The sequence below is a fragment of the Danio rerio genome, chromosome 11 (genome assembly GCF_052040795.2).
Source record: "Danio rerio strain M-AB ecotype USA chromosome 11, GRCz13ab, whole genome shotgun sequence".
In the NCBI taxonomy this organism is placed as follows: domain Eukaryota; kingdom Metazoa; phylum Chordata; class Actinopteri; order Cypriniformes; family Danionidae; genus Danio; species Danio rerio.
In genome coordinates this window covers 14,373,415-14,397,699 of record NC_141031.1, presented here as the reverse complement: position 1 = coordinate 14,397,699, position 24,285 = coordinate 14,373,415, and the positions used below count along the sequence as shown (strand labels likewise).

At 36.7% G+C, this 24,285-nt stretch overlaps 1 protein-coding gene and 1 long non-coding RNA gene across 3 annotated transcripts in view; one reads left to right on the top strand and one right to left on the bottom strand.

The window, feature by feature from the left end:
• The window catches only part of LOC147834759 (uncharacterized), a 436,363-nt gene that overhangs the window by 201,438 nt on the left and 210,640 nt on the right, over positions 1–24,285 (top strand). The window lies entirely within an intron of this gene.
• wdr18 (WD repeat domain 18) overlaps positions 1–24,285 on the bottom strand; it is a 156,020-nt gene that overhangs the window by 60,917 nt on the left and 70,818 nt on the right. The window contains exons 6-8 of one of the 2 annotated variants that reach the window (XR_015501907.1): positions 17,252–17,316; positions 13,849–15,273; positions 9,828–13,796 (exon numbers count right to left, since the gene is read on the bottom strand). Coding sequence is in view for 1 of the 2 variants with exons in the window: in NM_001005206.1 (NP_001005206.1) it covers positions 15,149–15,273; positions 17,252–17,316 (190 nt within the window). In the remaining variant the exon portion in view is untranslated. 2 annotated transcript variants of the gene reach the window in all.

Genomic DNA, 24,285 nt, shown 5'->3' with positions numbered 1-24,285 from the left:
TTGAGTCAATTAAACACTGCTGATTGAACTTTGTGTCCATGTGCGCATCACAAATGTCCATTTATGCCACTTTGTGGACTCATGAGTGTTCTGGTCTAAAATGGAGGTGTGTTAAGGCGCATTGTTGGCACGTTGCTATTTTGAGAAACTGAAAGACTGCGCCATCGACCAACTGAAAGTCCAGTGCACATTGCTTAATACACACAGGATGTATAGCAATACACAAATATCTTTACATATGGTTAAAAAGGATGAATAATGTTTTTCTACACAATTACAAACAAACCATTACCTCCATTCCTTCTTCATGTTGGGGGGCTTTTTTCAATGTATTCATGACAATCTGCATTTGTATGTTACTAATATTTGCAGTATTATTTATTATAAATAATAATTATTATTATAATAAGTCTCCAAAACCTGACAGGTAGACAAATATAAACTTGTTTAAACATGAATATATATATAAATATATATTCATGTTTAAACAAGTTTATATTTGTCTACCTGTCAGGTTTTGGAGACGTATGCATCACCATATGTTGCACAACAATTGGATGTGTGTTTGAATATTAGTCCACACTTCATTAATATAGTAAAAGTATAAAAGTAGAGAATAAGGGCCTACTCACAAAATACCCTAGCCGAACTATGCCTGTGCGCATTTCCAAATTTGTTTGACAAGTGTGAGCGCTTCCAATTGGGCCCAGGCGCAGATCAGTTAGATGGCCTTGGCCTGGTAAGAAGAGGTGTGCCAGAGTGAGGTTCGGTTGGGCTTTGGTGCGGTAGGCTTGTTCAAGTTCACTATTTAAAGTCTTTACAAAATGTATCATTTTATCCAACAGTAGACCTACACATAATATTGTTATTGTTGTTTTACCATATGTTTGAGAAATAACAATAATAATAGCCTACTCATGTTATCCTTTATTTTACATTTACAGAATTGCGAGAAAATAGTGATCTTTATTTTAGGCAAAAGAATCGCGATTCTAATTTTAGCCAGAATCGTGGAGTTCTAATCTGTACCTAGTGAGAGTATGCCCTTAAAGTAAACTAAAGAGAAAATGAAGAGGCCGAATGGAGGAGCCTCATTCTTTATCCTCATGCTGCAGAAGGTCTGTTTAACTGTTTTCTCGCTAGTGAAGCATTCAGTTTTTCTACTTACAGTCAGCCATGTATATAGCAAATGTGCCATAGTGCAACGCAACTGTCTATTAAAGGGAATGGGAGAGGAGACTCTGATTGGTTAAATGCATGTTATGCTCAAAACACACACCCAAAACTCTTTAAGAAAATAAGCACAACCCTGTTAGACCATGCGCAGGGGCGCAAATCATATATTTCCATCCTATAAATAGCCAAAGTGTATTCAGACATCCCTGCAACACCACACGCTTTAGCCATACACGTTGCAAATATAGAGCCCAGAGTGTACATTATTTCATAAAACTAGATTTAAACCGTTGGAGTCAGTTTATTTTTTATGTTATGTTGAACATTAAAATAAACATTTAGTTTAAAGTTTTAATGGACGGCAAATTCTTTGAGAGGTCATTTGCTAATCTGTGGAACACACAGAAACAAAGTTTGTGTTTGGAACAGCATGAGAGCAATAATAGTGTAAATCATTGAAAAACAGAGTTTTCATTTCTTTGTGAACAAACGTTTTAACAGAAAGTAACTCTCTACGTAACAATGAAACAATCACGGTGAGTGGAATCTGTTGCAGCATGTCAATAAAAACATTCCTATTAACTTATGACACTTATCCCTGTGGAGAAAAGTGCCTCTCAAGGGGACAACAGTGAGCACCATAGTTTACTCTTTGGAGGTATCGAACAAACTGCCCTTTCAATTGCCTACTGTGCATTAACCAAGAAAACATTCCAACCTCACAGAAACAAGGCCACAAAGGAAGGTAACAAAAAAGCAAAAACAACACATTTCTGAATCTTACAAGCTGTATCGGTAACACCTTAAAATAACGGTGCATTACTAACCTTAACAAACTATGAACAACACATTATTACAGTATGTATTCATGTTTGTGAACACTAGTTAATAAAAATAATTGTTCAATCACCAACAATAACGATTAAAACCTTATTATAAACTATGGCCCCTGAATCTTCACCCATTTCTAAAACTTTCTTATAAAAGAATAATATTAGGTTTGACAAAATAAACTGAAAAATTAGGTCCTTCAGCGTTCTAAACACAAAATGACACTTCAGTTCTAGCAGTTTTGGCTGAGGCATTTGTTTGGGTCGCTCTCTTTTTCACTCTGTCATTTGACAGGCCGCCTGCTGGCTTTAATGAAGACAGATAAAAGGAGGAATAGGGTATCAACTGTGTCTGGGGATGAGGCGTGAAACTGGGTTTAATTGCCTTCATGATCAAGAGCCTTGAGGAGCGAGTCGTTGCCCCTCGCCCAGTGACTGTGAGTACACAGCAACCCACGTTCCTTACATAGTTCAGTCAACATGCGTGCACCCCTGCCTAGACCCAAACAGACCCAGGAGAATGCATTTGTGTCACTAACTCAAAAATAGAGAGGCATGATGTGCAAGACTAAACAAAATGCAATTCATGGCCAACTGAACAGAAATAAATGCTGTTCTTGCACTGCATGGTACGACTTACTTTAGGGTGGTTTTCCACAGGGAATAGTACCTGCTACTTGGTACTTTTTAGTACCACATTGAGCTTTTGACACTGCAGAAACTGAATAGCTGTAGATAATTGTCTATAGGGTGCTTTCACACTTGGTTCAATTGCCTGGTCCAAACACAAGTTTGATTGTCCCCTCTTGCCACCTTCTAGGCTGGTTTGTTTTCACATTGTCTTTTTTTCTTCGGAAGCCTGATACAATTGCATCATCAAGCTGCTGTTGTGTGTACGGCTGTTAGTAGATGGCAGCCATGAAAGCCATGGCACCAACGTGGAAAGATGTATGCACATCACAGTCATTCTGCTTTAACTGAATGTTTTGGTTTCGCAAAGAGCAACTTCTGTCTTTTTAGGTGAGCAGTCATTTTGTTTACTTTGTATCACTGTGTTTGCACTGAGTCAGTCCCACTTGTCGTCAAGGTAGTCAAAAGTTCAAAGGAGTCATTTCTTCATGCCCACTGGAGTTCAGCGTTCACACAAGCTAAATTTAGCAAACTCTGACATAAAACGAGCCCAGATGTGGACCAAAAGTGCAGACCCTAAAGGGGGTCACACAGCGGATGCGTCGCTCAGTGCTGCGTACATGACAGTTGGAAGTATTACACACAACATTCAAATGTAATTCAATATGAAACTATTCAGATTGCACTGTGGCGCGACAGAAATACGAACAGTGTCCCGAGTTGTAGCTGGTCCAAGTTTAAATGTCAACCCTTGCCACCTTCTGACTGGTTTGTATTCACATTGTCTTTTTTTCCTTCTGAACCCCTGTACGCTTGCGTTATTAAGCTGCTGTTGTGTGTGGAGCTGTTGCTAGGTGATGGCCACAAAAGCCAGGGTGCCAAAATGGAAAAAGGTATGGACATCACACATTCCTTCTGCTTTTACTGAATCTTTTGGTAACTTACAGAGAACGACTTGCATCTATCTGCCTTAAAAACATTAAAAACGTTCAGAACATAACGCAGAAGTTGTTTTAAGAAGAGAAAAGCAGACATTATCACTGTGTTTGCACTGGGTCTGTCCCACTTGTCGCCAAGGTAACATCAGGTGATACATAGACAAACACACAAGCTAAAATTTGTTGTAGAGTTGAATGTTCACTACCATTATTTGGTACAATTGCAATCATTTCAAAATTGAACTGGACCAGAGTTTGCATGAATCGTACCCCAGATCACCTCTTTCAAGCAGACTTGGGTATGGGTCGTGGAGTGCACACCAGAGTTCAGAAGACATCAAACATGATCAAACTAGCTAAACATACCCAAACTCTGTCATCAAATGAACCTGTGTACTAGTGTGAAAGCACCCAACTTGCCCGTTTCCACTGAGTGGTATGGAACCGTACCACTTTTTGGCACCCTTTCGAAAGAGTACGAAACATGAGAAAGGGTACCAAAAGGCAAAGCTAGACGCGCAACTGAATGCTATTGGTTTACAGAGATACGCCATTCGCTTACACAACAAGCTCGAATGAAAACAAAAGAGCCATGTTTGCAAATTTACAGCCGAGAGATCTTTTACAGTGTAAATATATATACGTATATTAACGAGCCATGGTCAACCCGGGGTTAAACAAATCTTGTCGTCGTCTTGAACAGCCACAAAGCCAAAAAGAATAGCAGATATACTCTTTGCCCCATTTAGTTCTTTACGAGCCATTCTAAAGCAGTTTTTCTTTCTTGTTTGCGCTCACCACGCGTCTATATCTGAAATAACAAACTTCTTGAGCTGATAATAATAACGGGCGCTTGATTACTGATGTGCTTTTGAAACCCAATCCTGTCAGAAACTGACAAACGCAAGAGTAACATGCAAAAAAACAAAGGAGAAGCCAGAAAAAATCTGTTTGATCTGATAGTAGGCTATATTTGTGTTGTTTTTGAACTTAAATATGGACCAAATGTCTGCTGTGTGAAGTTCTTCTGTAGTTGGTATCATATCGGAGACTGTAAGGGGCTATATGTGTTCATATATGTTGCATTTATTTATTTATTTTATATAATTACAGACGTTACAGTGGGCTATTTCGCACTGTCATTGATCTGCAGTTATAATCAAATCCTGTACATTATAGAAAAGTTAGTAATAAACATTTATACAGAGGTATTTATGTGTGTAAAACATCTGTTTTGTGAGAAGTGCTGATGTCGACTTAAACTTTCTGCCATATACTACGCCCACCGAAAGGGTACCCTTGGTAGTGGAAACGCAAGCCTGATAAAGGTGGCCCGTACCGACCCGAACCATACCATACTAGATCAGTCAGTGGAAACGAGCCATAGGTTTCATATAATATGAAAAAGCTAATTTATTCAGATTTCAGGTGATCTATCAATCTTTAAAAGAAGAAACTTACACATTGTGTGGTTAAAATTTATTGCACACTGAGCCCAAAATTTTGGTTTGTAATTTTCGCACGTTAAAAAAATAAATTCCACCTCCAAAACTTTCGATCTTACTATGAAAAAGGGTTAGATTTTTTTTTGCTTTTCGCATTCGAACAAGTGTTTTGAGAGGTATTTTGACAGTTCAGAGCCACGGTACAAACAAAAAGCTTAACACAAAATGCCATCATTTGAGCTACAGACAACTTTATGATAAACACAGTGCATAAAATAAAGTCAAAATGTGGCAATCAGTCGAGAACCCCTATGCTGTATTCAGTAACTGGTGCACCTCTCTCCTGCTGCTGTTTGGTGTGTTTGTGTGGGTGTCCATACATTTGACGTACTGCCCATAGACATTATAATAGCATGGTCTGCTTTCAGTCTGCTGCTTTAACACATCAATGCGGCCACCGACAGATGATGCCAACGTCCATCGCTGATGGCCAATAGACAACACAATGTTGAGCTGACATCACCGATCCTCCGCCCTGCCCTGTTGCAAACCTGCTCGCGAAAACTAAGTACTTAAGCCCTGTTTACACTAATACGTCTTAGTATTAAATGCCATTTTAGAACGAACATTATCCACATCCACACCGTGTTTTACCTACCATTTCTGAACCCTTTCCGCTAAAAAAAAAAAAACTCACATCACGTGACCACACATACACACACACAGCTACACACACTGTCATGCGCTTGTCTGAGCTCTATAGAGCAGTGCACATTGTACAGTTTATCAAGGTTGAACCGCTGGATCGTGTCTCACTATAGTTGTTAAAAGTGATATTTAATTAATCTCATCTCTATCAAACGGCTCTTCTGTCTTTTGAATCTATCAGGTAGAGTGCCACAGCCTCAGTACACTGCTTCAGTCTTTCACTTTCACACTTGCACTTAGTAATTTTAGAGAAAACCTCAGATACTGCTAGTTGTGCACCTTTTTTACCGACCAACATCCACGAAAGAGTGATTGATGTGGTAATTTGTGTGCAACTTATCTTTATTTATTTATGATTTGTTTATGGGTAAAACAAAGACCATGCGAATCAGGTAGTTGAAACGGTAGGCTACAAATAATTCGTTATGAATTAATTCTAAATAATTAATTCACCTCCGCCTATGATGACGATACCATCGTCCATTGCGATATTTTACATTAGACATCGTACAATGCCAAATTGGTCGAAATCGCCACCATCTATTGTAATGCCTATAGGTACTGCCAATCTCGGTTCAAGATTTGTTTACGTACGTGATTGTGTACATAACAAACAACTGAACAAAAATCCACTTATTTCCTGAAATAAACTTTGTATTTCAGGATAATCCTAGCACAGCTATTTGATAATAAGCTGAACTCCTTCCTCTTTATGCAGTATTTGACAAACACAATATGTAGCCTATTCCTCTTTTTCTTTCTTTTTCTTCTTTGGAGAGGAGAGCAGAACAAAATATGACAGCTTGAATTAACTCTGAAATATTTAGCGTTTTTTTGTAAAGGATTAATTAATATGCATTGGACTAAGCTTGCAAGGTTTGTTTACATGACAACATTTTTGCAGATGACAAAAACGTTTAGGGTACTGCAAAGACTTTTAGGGTAACATTTGTCTATGTTTCCAAGGGAATGGATGAGGCTATGAGTACTGGCTCGCTCTCCTAAAGTTGAAAGCATGATTTCAGGCAAAAGGAGGAAGGGAGGGTTGGCGTAGCTGAAGAATTCATTTAGTTCAAAGTTATTCTACCACTGAAACAATTATTATTTTAACATGTGAGAATGTACATAGTGCTGCTTTAATAGTTCATGAAGACGATTGATATGATTCAAAATCAATGAAGGAACAAGAGTGATGTAACTTCAAACTAAATCAGGCCAAAAAAAGAAGTTGTGTTGAGTTGTCTGTAGTGTGATACTGCTAACCAAACTTAATTTACAAAAAAACATTGCTCTCCCTCCAACATTTGGTTAACAGGTCTTAAGTTATTCCTCTCTCAAGACAAAAGTGAAGTATTCTATCCGGGGCTGGGCTGATAATGGACTCCCATTCTCAATTTGACACTTTGACCTCATTATTTAGGGACCAAGCACCAAAACAGTGCATAGGCCCTATTGGAATTGCTGTTTATTCTTCTTCTTTGTATTTTTGAAGGTCTAAACATGCTCGAAAATTCATGAAACTTTAAATTTGTTATAGATTTCGAAAGTGCGTGTGGCGAAATGACTCAACAGCGCCACCTATGCACATTTGACTGATTGGCCCCCGAATTGCGATTCATGCACACGTATAAAATTTGGCACATACATCAAACATGCTAATACCTACAAAAAAAGTCTATTGGAGCAAAATCCCAACAGAAAGTCAGATATTTTTAACTTCTTGTACAAAAAAAAAAGTGTAGTTTTTGTCATTTACAGGCATTTTATTTTAACAAACTCCTTCAAGGGATTTTATCAGATCAACACCCAAAATTGGGTTTTGTCACCTAAAGGCTTTGGCGAAGTTAAATTGCAAAGATCTAGAGTTTGTCAAAGGACGAGCCGATAGTGGCCTTGCAAACTTTGATGCTTCGCCACAAAACAGGAAATTGTTAAAACTCAGGCATACATTGTCTGATCTGCTTCGAAATCCACATGTTTGACAACAGTCCTGACCTGAACACGTTTACATGCCAATATCGCGATACAGTTATAGCACCACCTGCTGGCAACAGGAAGTGTCATGTTTTACAGTGTAACAAAATCCTTCCACAAATTTTTTCAGATTAAATCCAAGTTTTGTTAGGGTACTTCAAAAGCCCTTATGATGTACAATTGTGAAGATCTAGAGTTTTTGTCGAAGGGCGTGTTCGTGGCGGACTGACAAAGTTCAGTGCTTCGCCATGGGTAAAAAGGTACTTATAACTTACCCATTCAATGTCCAATCTGCCTGAAAATACACCGGTTCGATGAGATTTCTCTCCTGAAGACATATACGTTCTCAGGTTTAATTATATATCAGCTTAAAGTAATATTGTCCATTGGTCTCTGTCATCCTAAAGCCACCGGGTTGCGGTGAAAGGTCCCTTTCATCACTGCTTGCAGCTTTTATTCCTGATTGAGTTTGTCGGGGTAAATTTGTCCTCATACTGTACTATTTGGTTGTGTGAATACTCTCCCCGAATTGTATTTATTCTTTTTTTTTATTATGCTTATTTGATCATATACTTTATTATACAGATTTACTGTTTATTCATCGTGATTTTACAGATTTCTTAGTTTATTCTCATTCCTGCCAAGGGGTTTATGATTGGGGGATTGGTACTTGGCTCTATTTTGAACAAATAATGCAAACAATCTTTCCTCTTTTTATCAATCCTTGTTTTTTTGATACCTTATATGTATGTGTAATAAGGCATAATAATAAAAATTTAAAACATTATTCTGGTGGTAAAAACTCACACAGCGATGCAACAAATTACAACTAAACAACAACTTAAATTAAATGTGTTCCATATTAAAAATGTTGAAGCTGTTGGCTTAAAGCAGGCTATTGTATAAAGTACAATATAAGTAAATGTGAAATGTCTTGTCTGGAACGTAATTCTGTAGAGTGTGTGCAAATGTATCCACATCGTTGTGATCTGATCACTTCTTAACTGCTGTTTTCTGTTTATTGGTAAGGAAGTACTGAGCACATATTTAAATATTCATTTAAATGGAGTTCTCAGCAGTGTGAGCAGCTTCTGGATGTTTGCTATCAGCATACAAAAATGAAAAAGTTTGGGCACCTCTGGTTTGAATCAACATTTTATCAGTTGATATCAAGTTTTCTAATAAATAGTGGCATATTCATACACATCAGTTAATATATAAAGCAACTGATATTAGCATTTCTACCAATTTTAGCATTTTCAGTTCTTAAATATCAGGTTGAACATGAAATTTGGCTGGATAGTCAGTAAAAAAAAACTATGGTAAAACACTGAAAACTTTGTAAAAAAGAGAATCGTTAACAGTAAGTTTCTAACTAAAGTTGTTCTATCAGGATATGTCATACAATTTCATAGTAAAAATATGCGCAATTTACAGTTTACAGAGGTCAAATCCAAAAAGCCATCTTATTTATGGTGACAAAAATAAAGCATGTATAAAAAATATCAACTTTTATAATTGTGTTTGAGTACATTGAAAAGTACAAAAAAGATTTAGTATTTCTGTTTGGTACAACAATACAAGTCAATGAAATAAACTTTTTTTTGTTATGTTCCACTACCATGTAAAAGGGGCCAAAAAATGTATCTGTTTGGATATTTCGAGATTGGTTTCAGGTCATATGTGCAAAAAAATCCAAATCCAATATAATCTGATAAAAATCAGATATTTGCCAAAAGAACTGTGCATCATTCCCTTCTAATGCATGCTGGTATCTGCAAACATCTTTAACTGCTGTTCATCAGTATCATCCAGCACTCCTAGGAAAAGTGTAGTTTAAGCTGTTGGTGGACATTGATAATCAGTACTATATATCTTGTTTTCATTTATTTTTTATTGTTTACTTAAAAAAAAAGAAATTAACCCCAAGAGGAATTAAATAGGCTTATGTTGATGTGTAAGATTATTTTATGGGATTCCCACATTTTGTTTCCTCATCACCAAAAGTGATTCATAGAACAGTGTATGTTTATTTATTATTTTTTTCAAACAGAAAGGAGCAATAACACACCAAAGGCTAAAAGATATTAACTTCTTTAAACCCAAAGGGGATTTCTATCTGCTTGTTTATTATTTTTTATAAATTATTTTTGATATTTAACTCAATACATAAAGTAAACCCAAAAACAAGCCCTTTTTAAGCATGCGGTAACCTCACCTCTGCTTTCATTTGATTGGAGAATGAAAAAGAAGCGACTGATGTAATATGCTTTTTCCGCTTAGAGTTGACTTTTTTCAAAAATATGCTACTGACGCAATATGCTTTTTCTGCTCAGAGTTGACTTTTTCGACTGTGTGCGCACGGCACGCAAGGGCAAAAACGCGAGGCGCAGCAGGTGGTTAAAACGCGAGGTGTGCAGGGTGCATTAGCAGTGTGCAAAACGCTCGCTACCGTTAGTAAATCATTCAAAAAGGCGTCTCTCAACACAAAAAGTGTGTTCGGTGTGATTAGCCCCTTAATCCTTAAAAATTATGTTAAATGCATAAAACATATAGTGAAAGGTATACTGCAACTGTATTTTTTACAGATATCCTATTTTTCCCATAAATTTGTTTATAATTATTATTAATATTAACTGATTATGTGGCCATTCTTTGTTTTGTTTGCTGCTTTTTTTGTCTGCCTTGTTTTAAATGAACATGTTCCTTATATAAGACACATTTATCAACTAGATTGCACTGGCTGTTAGATTTGATTAGTCAACAATTACAGCCCATCCCGAAAAAGGATTTGGGGAGATTTAAAACAAAATATACAAACCCCTAAATTACTGCTAGATCATTTATTTCTCTCTCTCTCTCTCTCTCTCTTTCAAAAAAAAGCTATTTTAACACAACACAAAATTCTCTGAATCTGAGAGTCAGCCTGACACAGTGCATCGGTTATTAACCAAAACCTTTAAACCTCTCAGAGCGGTTTAATTACAGCAGGTATTTGATCAAAGGCCTCAAAGTCAACAGGGTAATTTAGCCTGCATCAATCTGAGAATATGTGAGCAATATTAGCCTCGCTCAACAGCTACTTGAGAGGACAGATAATGAACTACAGGCTAAGGGTTATCACAACAATTTGGTGCTAATTTGTTCAATTCAAGAGCCCTCGTTGCCCTTTAAAACGCTTTAGCCTGCTCAAAGAGATCTGACATCTGTGATCCTTTAGCCCTTATTGACCACCGGGATAACAATGGCTAGAATGAAAACTAATTTATCAGCTTGATTTTTTACATCGCAATACCGCTTGCCCTTCGCGTCTGCATTTGACAAATTACCTCAGAGTTTTCCAGTGATAGATTTTTTTTTTCCCTCCTTCCAAATAATTTCTCAAGTAAAAAAGAAGAAGCACGAACCATGAAGCAATTGTGCTCAAAAACAGCTCAATATCAAAACCGGAAATAAGAAAACATGGTCAGGACTGGTGGACACGCGCAACGCAATCTGCCAATGTGAGTTTCTCTGCCCGAATGAAATTAATGGGAAAATTCTTTCATCCTTCTGCCTGTAACCCAGGACGACCAAAGCTCATCTGTATGTTGAAAGAGTGAAGCGAGCTAATTAGCGATTTTACCTCACGGGAGAAAAATGAGAGAGAATCCAGTAGTCCGTCAGAACTGCCAAGGTCTTCACATTGACTCATTGAAAGGTTGATAAAGTACTAAAGACGTGTTATTCATACAGTATACGGAATACAGAAACACTTTTTTCTCTGTCTGTTTGCTTCCTTGTTTTTAATAGTTCAATTCTAAATAAAGCCTATTTCTCATTTATGTTTCACTATATACATTAAAGGGTTCATGAAACCTCCATCTTTCAGTTCAAGTCTCCCTCAGAATTAAAAAAAAAAAAAAAAAAAAACAACGGTCCTAGTTGAACATGGAGTTCTGTGAGAACAGGGAGGAGTGGGTGCGGCAAAGAAAGTGGGTGTGGAAAAGAGGAAAGCGAACAACTGTTGTTAGTTGGCTCACAAAATTAGACAACTCGTTAGACAATGCATGATTTTATAGTTTACAAAGTTAAATTGCAAAGAAATAAACAGTAGATAATTTTTATGTCCTGCTACAATTGTTATGCGTAATTTCAATATTACATAATCACAATTTGTTATATCATTATAACGATAATCATGTTAATATAAACACTATGAATGAGGAGGACTTCTCTCATCCTCAATCCCTGGGTCTCCTCCATTAACCCTTCAGGTAATCTAGAGGATTTTAAACATAGGCGAATATGGCAGCATGGATATAGGTGATGTGTCTGAATGGTAATGAATTCAACTGATAAAAGACAAAGTCCGCCATTCTCCAATTCTCATACAGCTCTCTGGACAAAAATGCTTGCTGCAAATCAACAGTTTTGCTATATCAGCCCTGATAGAATCACATGAAAAAAAAAACATGCAACAAACCCCACAGTGTCTCAAAAATCATTTTGTACTAGGAACTACTTTCTTCTGCCATTCATTCACATCTATAGTTGAACGTCAGAACAGCAGAAACCGATGCTACCTCACAAACGTCACTTTAGAGCTAGTATTTGAATGATTCTCTAGCATAATGTCTAAATTGATCACAAAACAGGTGATTTTGCTCACATTTCAAGATAAGCCTGAGCGGCAGGAAATGCAATCAGTCTAGAGACATTTCACAGTATTTATTTTTCTGTTGCAATCAATATATCACAATAATTATCCCTGAAAAAGCCAAAGCAGCGCGAACACTACCAGATTACTGTTGTGTTTACGATAGGGAAAAATGCTAAACACATGCATTTCTTTTTTCTTTCTATTTACTGAACTAGTCTGCAGTTACGAAAACTCAGGAGACAGGAGACTCAATAGAAACAAGCACATGGCCAACCAAAAAGTAACTTAAGGTTATGCCAAGAGTGGCCAATGCAAAATTCAAATATTCCTGATAGATGAGTCCCATCTCACACTCAATACACTACAATTATTATTAGTTATAGCAAATAGGACCATATAGTTAAAAAAAGCAACACCCCTGCAACATCAGTGAAACAGAGATGGCATGGGAAAACAGTTGCTCAAGTTAATGCTTAATTTTACATCTAAAGTATTTAAAAATTTAAGTATAATAAAAAAAGTAATGTATTGTGCGACTTTTATAACATTTTTACACACGTTCCCACTTTTAAACGCGTTGATCAGTTTTAATAGGTTTAAAATTGCACTTGTGTGACTGCCTCTATTGTTGATCAAGTGATAGAGGTTGATATGACATTTAGAATGTAAGCAGTACTAAAAAATAGTTTTAGAATAAGTTAATTAATTTAGTTACAGTACATGTCAAAGGCAAGTGAATTTAAGCTAATTGAGGACAAGCCATTCTGGTACGTGACTTTGTTCTTTGTGTGACTGAAATGTAGGCAATAGCTGTGTTTCCATCCAAAAATGTTAATTAAATTTGTGTGCAAAACTGGACTAACGCATAAAAGATGTGCGAAAAAAGAGAACAAAATCATCACTTCCTGATTAACTGGTGATAAATATCAACAGTAAAAACATTTTACTGCGGTAGGAGAAGCTGCGTCAATCTTTTTTTTTTATTTAATAAATGTACTTGCACCTCAGAAGACATTGCTGACACACAATGCATGGTGGCGTTTAAACATTAATTATACATTAATACTAAAACAGTTAAGGCATTTTAGAATGATTAAAACAACATTTCAGATGTTTTACAGTGTGCTCAGCCTGCTGGTTTGTCTATTCAGACACATTTTCATCATCACACGATCATCTTGTAACAAACCTTTTTTTTTAATGCACATACTGGAATTTGTTCAGTAAGTGTTTCTATCTCAGTTTATGCACATCTTTCCTTATCAAGTTTATCCTAGTTATGCACATATTCTTTTTATGCATATTTTCAAAAGTTATGTGCATCATGACATTTCCATCAATCGTTTTTATGCGCATCTCCAAAATGAGGCAATAAATACCATTTTGTTTTGTCTTCAAAATAAGGGAGAGTACTGACAGGAACTGCTTCTGACCAGGTCTGAGATAAAGTTACCTCTTTTTCAGAAACAGGCTTGACTTACCCTGCTTTCTCCAGTTTGACAAACCTGCCATTTTGAAACGGAAAACCCAGAGTTTCTCAGATTTTAATGTTAAATACTCTACTATACCTACTTTCTGAAACGGGACCCTTTTTTATAATGATTTGATCAGCTGTAGTTTGAAATTAGAGGAGTTTTTTTTTTGCTGTCTCTGTCACCATCTTTTGAATGGACAACCTCAACTGTGCCGTGTTCAGTATGACAGGCGGATGGATGCTGACGTGCTGTATCTCTGAAATAATAAATATTTAAAATAAGCACTGTCCTTCTAAATAAACTGCAAAGCTGCAATCTAAACAACTACATTCTCACTTAAAAAGCCCCAAAAATGTCTTATGTTGTCCAACTGCTGCAATATTTGTCAAACCTTGAGTTTATTGATCTGCTGTCATTCTATGAGGGTGGAGTAACACACAAGGTTGAGGAGGCTGTGCGAGTGATGTTATTACGAGAACAAATGATTAACTAATTTTCACTTTTAGATAAACTATCCCTTTTATTACATCAAGTATCTATTAAGCAAAGCCTCAATACCAATTTAGCGTAAACTGAAAATCAGCTAAAAAGCCAAGTTGTTGCTCCATTCACAAGTTTAGAAGAAACATTCAGAAGAAACAATATGCACTGATGAATTCCACACATACACATACAAATACACAAACACAGAGAGAGAGAGAGAGAGAGAGAGAGAGAGAATGAGAGAGAATAAGAGAGAGAGCGAAAGAAAGCAAGAGAGACAGAAAATAAATAAATAAATAAACAAACAAACAAACAACAGGAACAAGAAAAGTTAAAGAGGGTCAAACAGTGCCTTTGTGTTGATTTTAAATGGGTTTCAATTGATTACACGAGTGTCCTAGGATTCTTCCGCATCGTTTCATAATTGACGGAAAAAAAGAGAGATAGAAATCTAACCCAGAGAACACAAACAGGAAAATGAGGTTGTTTTGTGTTCCGTGGAGGGTGAACTACTGTCAAACTCGAGCAGCGCTGACAGAACATATTCACAGATCAGAACCAAAGCCGAGCATGCCGTGTCACAATCACTGCAGAATCTCATCATTCCTGCGCTACTGCCATGCAGTCACGGCCCGAGCGCGAGAGATTGGACACCTAAACTGAAAAAAGACGCAGGTGTCTAATGGTACGTCGATTTGGATTGGGCTACAAGCAGACTGCCAAGGAGCAAGGGAAATTCAGCAAGCCTGGCTGAGCACTGAAGGATGCTAGGATGCTTGGAGGGTGATTGAATGTAGGCTGTGAGGGAATCAAGCAGTCAGAAAGATGGAGAGAGTTTGATGCTTACCTCTGTGGTTGATGGTCCATATGCACTGCTTGCTCTGAACATCCCACATGCGGACGGTCTCATCATTGGAGCCGGAAAGAAGGACGGTGCCGTCCATGGACACAGACAGACATGTTACCAGATTTCTGTCCAGAAGAAAGAGAGACCATTAAAGACAAGAGTTTAGATGGGAATTTGTAAAGGTTTGGGCCCAATACCAATTCTACTTTTGTACCCCTTCCCATTTGCCCTTGAAACAGAGTGTGAAGGGGAAGAGATTCCCTAGGAAAAGGGAAACCACTACAGCACCTGCACACGTCATCATATGTCATCACAATCTCTTGCTTCATTTGAGATTGACAATCATGACTGCTGTAGTTATTCCAGTTGCATTATTTTTGGTATTTGTTCCCACGAAATCACTGAAGTCATATATTATGTTATCGAGTGTCAGTTTGTTGTGGGACTACTATACAGGAGTTATTATTATTATTATTATAAATTTAGCAGTTTTAGTTTTATTTTAACAGTTTTTTTTAAAGCATAATGATAAAGCCTGGTTTATACTGCGTTTTCTCGATCTGAATTTTTGGTTTTAAATTTTAGAATATGTTCTGATTGATGTTGATGTTTTAAATTTCTTCATCTTGAAAATTTGAAACTGTAATTTTACAAACTGGATATCTGCAGAACACAAAAAAAGTGTGAAAATGCGTCTATAAAAATGCAATGTCTTACATTTCAGATGTTCAATATTCAAGTTAGGAAATTCAAATTCATATTAAGAAATTCAAATTCAAATAATTTTTAATGGGATTTAAAAATTCAGATTTATAGACAATTGTCAATAATTCAAATGAACACAATTCAAATTCAGATTGTTTTGGCATATTAGCTCCATACTTAGCCCTTCGCCTTCAAGCTATGGAGAATTGGGACATCCCGACCCTTTCACTCGAACTCACAAAATGAGGCGCAGGGGTAAGGGGAGGGGCAAAAGGGTAGAACTGAGGTTGGGCCTTAATCTGCTTTGAAAACTAACAATCTGCCTAAATTATATAATATATGCAAATGTATTGGGGCTACATAACATTGGAAAAATCTAAAATTGCAATATCTTGTTATTCTTATCTTGTCTATACTCTTATGTAATATCTTGTATATCTTGTTATTTTGCAATATATATTACGACATGAACACAAAATCTGTGAACAATTACTCATAGTGTTGCCATTCTAAACCCCTGAGACCTCGTTCATCTTCATAATACAAATTAAGATATTTGACATGAAATCAGAGAGCTCCCTCATCCTCCATAGACAACAAACCCATTCAAAGTCCATTAAAGTACCAAAAAAACATCCTCAAAGCTGACCATAAGGTTTCAGTGGTTCAATTTTAATATTAAGCAATACAAAAATACTGTGTGCACATAACAAAGACGAGCCTTTATTCAATTGTTTCTTTTCCTCAGTTTCAGTGTATATCCTGGATAAAATACATTTTGTTTTATGTTCACAAAAGTATTCTCGTAGCTTGATAATATTCTAATTCTGAAAATATCTTAATCCAAAAACAAACTAAGGTCTCAGGCAGTTAAAATAACATAAGGTAAAGTAATTACAAATAAATACAATTTTTGGGTGAACTAACCCTTTAAATTTTACTTTTAAAAAAATAAGACAAGGAATAAAATATGAAACTATGTGGACTTTAATGTGGTTTTTATACATAAAGTCCGAGCCAGATAAAAAAAAAGTTGATTTTCCAAAAAATAATCATAGTTTCTTAATGATACAAAAGCCAAATGACACCCCTGTCTGCCACCAGCAGCTCTGAATTCTTCAATTCTCACTGTGTGTAACCTGCAAACCCCACAGCAAACGGAGGCTGTGATTACACCTCCTGCCTGCACCATCTTTCAGGCAGAGCTTGGGCACAGAGGATCGAGGGAAGAGAATTTAATCCAAAATGAGACCGCTCCAAAGTAAAAGCTGGAAACTTTCACCTTTCTTCCCTTCACTGACTAAACTTTGGCTCTAGCAGAAAAAAAATGCAAGACTTTTCCTAACGTAACGACCGAGGACAGACACATGGGTCACACCAAAGCATAGAAAAGCTCACCTGTGTCCTTTGAACACCTGATTGCCTTCACTGTCCGACTGGAAGGTTTTATCTCGGCTTAAACTCTGTAGGGATGAAAGGAAAAAGGAGACAAGAAGCAAAGAAGAAACATTTATAACAACTCAGAGAAGAAAAATCTATATGCTAACAAGGCTCTGACTTCCCTCTATGTATATTATATACTATTTAATCTTGTGCATGTGTGCAGTTAGAGCAGGGGTCTCAAACTCAGATTGGCGGGGTGGCATATCAGTGACTGACAATTCATAGGAGGGCCATTTTAACATTCAAGCACAAGAAAAAAGTGGAAACCTGTAATTGATGCACTCAGACATTCTTTCACAAATTATCATTGTTTTTTGTTGTAAATATTGAAGGGGTAATTTAAATTGCTATGAAAATACTACAATTTAATAATAGGCATAATAATAATAATAATAATAATAATAATAATAATAATAATAATAATAATACATTCTTTCATTCATTTTCTTGTCGGCTTAGTCCCTTTATTAATCCGGGGTGACCACAGCGGAATGAATCACCAACTTATCCAGCAGGTTTTTACGCACCGGACGCCCTTTCAGCCGCAAACCATCTCTAGGAAACATCCACACACACATTTACACACACACTCATAAACTACGGACAATTTAGCTTACCCAATTCACCTGTCCTGCATGTCTTTGGACTGTGGGGGAAACCGGAGCACCCGGAGTAAACCCAGATATAGCAGGGAGAACATGCACACAGAACTCCACACAGAAACGCCAACTGAGCCGAGGTTCGAACCACCGACCCATGGACCTTCTAGCTGTGAGGCTACAGCACTACCTACTGCGTCACTGCCTTACCCCATAATACTAATACTAATGCTAATACTAATAATAATATTTATAATATCGTCCCAATCAATTTTTGCTTAACAAAAAGTTTAACAGATAGCGTGAGACAGCAGTTTGGGTACCTTTGTTGACTTGACTACTAGCAATTGTTCTTCTCAATATCATTCTTTTTTGTAAAACTACAACAAAGAGAGGAAAAGTATGTATATATTCACATTTACTTTAACAAGTTACATTTAGCCAGCAGTAAAATTTTACTAATGCACATTTTTTATACAAATTTTAATATGCATATTGGATAAATCTATTAATGAGACCATTTGAATCAAATAATAGCAAAATAATCATAATTACATCACCAACATAACATGTAAGGCAGGGCTATTCGATTAGTTTGTCATGGGGGCCAGTTCATGAAAAGCATCCCATATGAGAAGCCGGAGAGATATGACTTGTTATACAAGTGATGACACGGCAGCATAAAAGAGCCTACATGCTGCTCCTTTTGCTCCTGAAGACACCCATGTTGTATTTCTCTACATTGAAATGTTAATATATTGTATTTTGAAACAACATCACTGCATTGTACAATGTGGATTATTTTACAAACATTCAAATGTTGTATTTAAAATCACAATAAAAGCAGTGCATTGCTCATGTAGGCTTCTACATTCAGACACATTCATATGTTATGCTTTGAACTGCATAACAATTATGTATTGCAATTATGCAACAAATATAGATTTTGGTTGTACGTTTATACATACTGTAGCCTGAAGGATAATGATTTCATGGTTATCACAACTTAGGTAAATTTTAGCTTCATATTAGATAAGTATTTAAATAAACTGTTGTTATCATCTGCGATAATACATACATAATTATTTTATTAATTTGTAATAATTTGTCTAACATATCTTTTGTTTACATTGCACTGAAAGCCATGCACAACTCTCACTGCTACAGCAGATGTTTTCTACTCGATGTGTCTGGAAGGCGCGAGTGTATCACTCCGCTTGAGCACACAAATTGGCATATATTCTAACATTGGAAATGAACGAACTTGCGCACGGAAAAGATGCAATATGTGAATGGCCCACTGCTACAGTTAATCAAGTGTCCATGTGTATAAGCCTTGGTACACAGTGCACAGGTGGCATAACTTTGTTTAGTTGCAGCAGTTTCGTTCTATGCAACAGAAACGTGGCGTTGAGAAGCCAATTCGATTAAGTATCCAAATATTTTCTGCTGCTCGCGGCGCTCAATGTCAGGTGACTCACTCACCTTCAACTGCAGCTTGTGCTGTATTGAACAGACGCACATCAGTTTATAACTATAGCATCTGCTTTTGACTGAACTAAATGTATTTTTGATGTCTTGGTCATACTATATGGAGAGCTGGAACAAATTGCGGGCCACCAATTGAATAGCACTAACATAGAGGGGCCTGAATCTTTTGTTAGTTTAAATTTGTATATTGTGAAATTTGCTGCTGCTTATGTTTGTAACAAAGCACTAGACAAGTAAACGGCTTAATGCATCATGTCATATCACTTAGCTCCTACTGAGATTTTCAGGAAATCAGGGGTCACAAACTACCGGCTCACGGGCCATTTGCCCATAACCAAATCATAAAAAATAAAGATAACTCACACACAAATTTCCACCTATCAATCATTTTGTCCATGGGACTCTTGCAGGAATACACAGAATGAGCGGTGTCTTTATAATGGCGTCGACAAACTTGGTTGCCAAAAAAGTGCACAACCAACAGGATCTGAGGTTTTAAAGTACAAGCGTGAAAGTGAAAGATTGAAGCAATGTACTGATGCTGTGACAAGTTACCTGATAGATTCAAAAGACTGAAGAGTCATTAGATAGAGACAAGATTAATTAAGTATCAGGTTTAACAATTATAGTGAGACACGATCCAGCGGTATTTCCTTGATAAACTGTCCGACGTGCACTGCTCTCTGGGGTTTTGTGCTTAAGACTGCTGGAGCTCAGATGCACGCATACGCTGCAGGGCATGACAGAGTGTATGCGTTTGTGGTCAAGTGATGAGCGTTTTCAGCGGTATAGCGTGGAAGGAAGGCTTTTCAGAAATGCTAGATGAAATGCCAGTGTGGACGTGGATCGTTTTCATTATAAAATGGCAGACGTGTTAGTATAAACAGGGCTGTGTTTTTTTTTTTTTATGAGTAGGCTCAGCATCGTAATGTCTATCGGCCTTTGCCAATGGATGATGGCATTGTCTACTGACCTAACCCTAGTATGTACAGGCAGTATAAAACTGAATATAATCAAATGACCCCTGAATATTTACAAAAATAGAGCTTTAGCAAAAATAAAGCACTTAAGGACACATATTTCAATGTTTAATTAGCCCCAGAAATAATCTGCATGTGAGTAACTCTCGACCGCACACTGAAAGAAACCGAAAATAACTTGAATATATAGTACGGGACTTTAAATGTCCAGTAGGTGAGGGGGATTTAAAAATATATGGTTAGTTGAGCCAAATCTTGTCATATTTTTGACATCAGTTGCAGGCCAAGGGGGAAAAAAGGGGGAGGGGGGGTAAATAGCCTACAGGCCAACAATTTGAGACCCCTGATATAGAGTATTTTGTGGGCATCCAAAAAACAACTCAGTAGGAGCCAACCACTATGACAAGATGCATATAGCAGTTTACTTGTCTGGTCCTAACTTACAAGGAAAGGATTCAAGACTGAACTTTGTGTACTTGATACTGAGAAAAAGCCCCAATCAAGCCAATGAGGTACCAAACGTCAGCAGACATGCCTAAGTTTGTAGATGTTCTCATTTTCCCCATCCACTCTTACTGGAGTGGCAGCGATTTAAAACAAAAACTAAAGATGCTCCAAACAGGATTTTTGCAGCCAATATGGAGTACCTATTCCTAGTCATGGTGATCGGCTGATAACGAGTACCGATTCTGATTCTTCAAGCTTTATATAAATTTGCCATAGCATAAGTACAAGTACGCTTTAAGTATGAGACCTTGTCTTACCAAAGATAATAAATTAAGGATGTTGCATACTTGTAATGGTCAGAAGCAGATTTTAAAAATGTTAAGAAAAATTACTAATAATATAATTTGGAAACATTGCTCATGTTTTGTAGCGCTGCTGATGCATAACCTAGGCACATAACTAGGATGCATCTTCCTCCACTGGTAAACTTGTAAAAAAAAAACACTTGCGGTTCATGATGAGTACCGATCGAGTTGTGAAATGTGCTAATCTGCCAATACTGGTCTTTGGCCGATGGGTTGGAGCATCCCTAATGAAAACGGCCTCTTTTGTGTTTTCAAAACGCTCACTTTTTGGGGCTCGACCACTCCGGGATAGTGTGAATGGAAGGTATAAAACTTATAGCAAAACTTATGCATTTTAAAACTAAAACATATTAGTGTAAATGAGGCCTTAATCAGAATGTATGCCATTTTGTGTGAGGATTTTTGATAAAATAGACAATAAAAATAAATGCATATGATATTTTTTATTCTTTCGCATGGTTTTATGCCAACTAGGGCTGCTGTGAAATAAAACACTGGACCAGTATTTGTTCCAACAAGGTCTAGGTACACACAAACACACATACATTCATGCTCCGTCCTACAGCCTCCATTAGGTAGCAGGGGATTTTGCCCCGACTGTCTCCTAAACGGTCTGATCGATTGACTTAATGGCATTAATTAAGGAAGAGGCTGGAGGAGAAGCATGGTGGCCTGGACTGGACCGCTGCTGACTCAAATCATTACATCACCTCTTTAAAGGGCTGGCAATACGGAGCATCAATAATACATGACAGGAAGAGTTGAAGCCAGGAGGAGATCTCTGGCTATTCTGAGAGGAAACGTATGTCTTTCATATTCAAATCTGCACATTAATACGGACAGACACATCTGGTCCAGAAATAAAAATCCATGTGATTAGATTGAAGAAATAGTTTTGTGAGACCTTGTTATCATTCAAATAATAAAGTTGTTCAGTTCATAGTTCTGAAACCTAGAAGAGAAATGGCAATTTCAAGTTACGAGTTCCCTCCAGAATATCTAACGTAGTTTTAGAAAAGCAGCTTTTGATTTAAGATTAAAGGTTAAAATTGTGGTTAAACTGGGGATAAAATATTTGAAGATACTTTTTTTTGAATCTGCAAAGTCATTCAAACATGCTAGCACTAAAATATTAAACCAAAACATATCCAAAACCAGTGCAAGTAAAAAATGTATGATTTGGGGGGGTGTAACTTGCTTGATGAAACATACTGTAATGCTGCAAAACAGTATTAGTTTTAAATAACGGTTCACTATTTGAATACATTCAAAATATTTTATATATTTTGTAGTGCTGGGCAAAGATTAATTGCACTTAAACACAATAAAGGTTTTCTTTGACATAATATACACAACCTGACAAAAGTCTTGTCAGGTTTTACGAACAACAAATATTTATTTGACTTCTAGTTGATCATTTGGTATCAGAAATGGCTTATATGAAAGGCAAAGGCCTCTAGATTACGCTTATTTTACCAAAATAATATATGATCACACCTTGATCATTTGGTATGACTTTGCTTAGAAAAAAAGTCTTGTCACTTAACAAAAAAAAATGTACAGTATAGAAAATAAAGTCATTGTGAAGTGGAAAAAGCTTTAATATGACTTATATGAGCTTGGATGACTGCATCCATATTCTACAATCCATCTCTGTAATGACTCAAATAACTTATTAATAAAGTCATCTGGAATGGCAAAGAAAGCATTCTTGCAGGACTCCTAGTTCATCAATATTCTTTGGATTCATCTTCAATGTCTCCTCCATCTTACCCTAGACATGCTCAATAGTGTTCATATGTGGTGACTGGGCTGGCCAACGCTGGAGCACTTTAAACCTTCTAAGCTTTCAGGAACTTTGATATGGAGGCTGAAGTATGAGGAGGATTGCTATCCTGCTAAAGAATTTGCCCTCTCCTGTGGTTTTGTAATGGGCAGCATAAATGTCTTGATATCTCAGGCTGTTGATGTTGCCATCCACTCTGCAGATCTCTGGCATGCCCCCATATTGAATGTAACCTCAAACCATGATTTTTCCTTCACCAAACTTGACTGATTTGTGTGAAAATCTAAGGTCCTGCAAGTTCCAATGAGTCTTCTGCAGAATTTGTGACGATTGGGATGCAGTTTAACAGATGATTCATCAGAAAATTCTACCTTTTTCCAAATGATCAACTAGAAGTTGACAAGACTTTTGTCAGGTAGTGTATGTGTATTCAATGTATAAGTGATACACATATACATAGGACGCACGCCTCCCATTAGTGCTGATATACAGCCAAATCGCGCTGCTTCTCGTATGATATTGCTTGTGCGTAGAATTTGTATCACATATATATATATATATATATATATATATATATATATATATAAATAAACATTTTCGCAAATATATGCATGCATGTGTGTATTTATTTAAACTTCATAAACTTTTATTTTGGATGTGATTAATCGCGATTACTTTGTCAAGCACTCGGATTTTGTGTTCTTGTCATGAAAGAGCTGAATTTTCCATTTTTCAAAGCTCCACAGCTGTGTTGCTTATTTTATTATTTTGCAAAACCATGTCTTTCAAAGTTTGGTCACACAAAAGAACAGACCCCAAACTTTTAAACAACATTAGGAACTTTTTTGTCTACTTCTTTATTCATGCTTAAGTACGCCTCTGTGTAAGTTACGCTGTAAAAGCCCATGCGAACATACCTTCATGTAATGTTAATCATAGGCCCTAAATTATTCATCGATCAATACTGCCTGAGGCGAGTTAGCATTTCAAACTGGCCAACTGATGTAATCACACACATGCACGCATGTACACACACTCAAAGATTAAAATTACTGTAAGTTGTCTAAAAGTGTCCAAAAAGAGTCAAATATGAGCAATCTGGTCATTGGATTAAAACAATATAAGTACATTTATTTGGCTTGTAAATATTTGAATGAATGTTGGGTTATGACAAAGTAGCTTTTAATATCATAAATTATGAATAACGTTTTTTTGTTTTTTTTTGCTGGATCTTAAAAAAATGTCCAAAACTGACTTTATTGCCTTGTTTGCAAATCTGAACAATGTAAAAACTGCACTCAAAAAATAAAAGGCTGGGCAA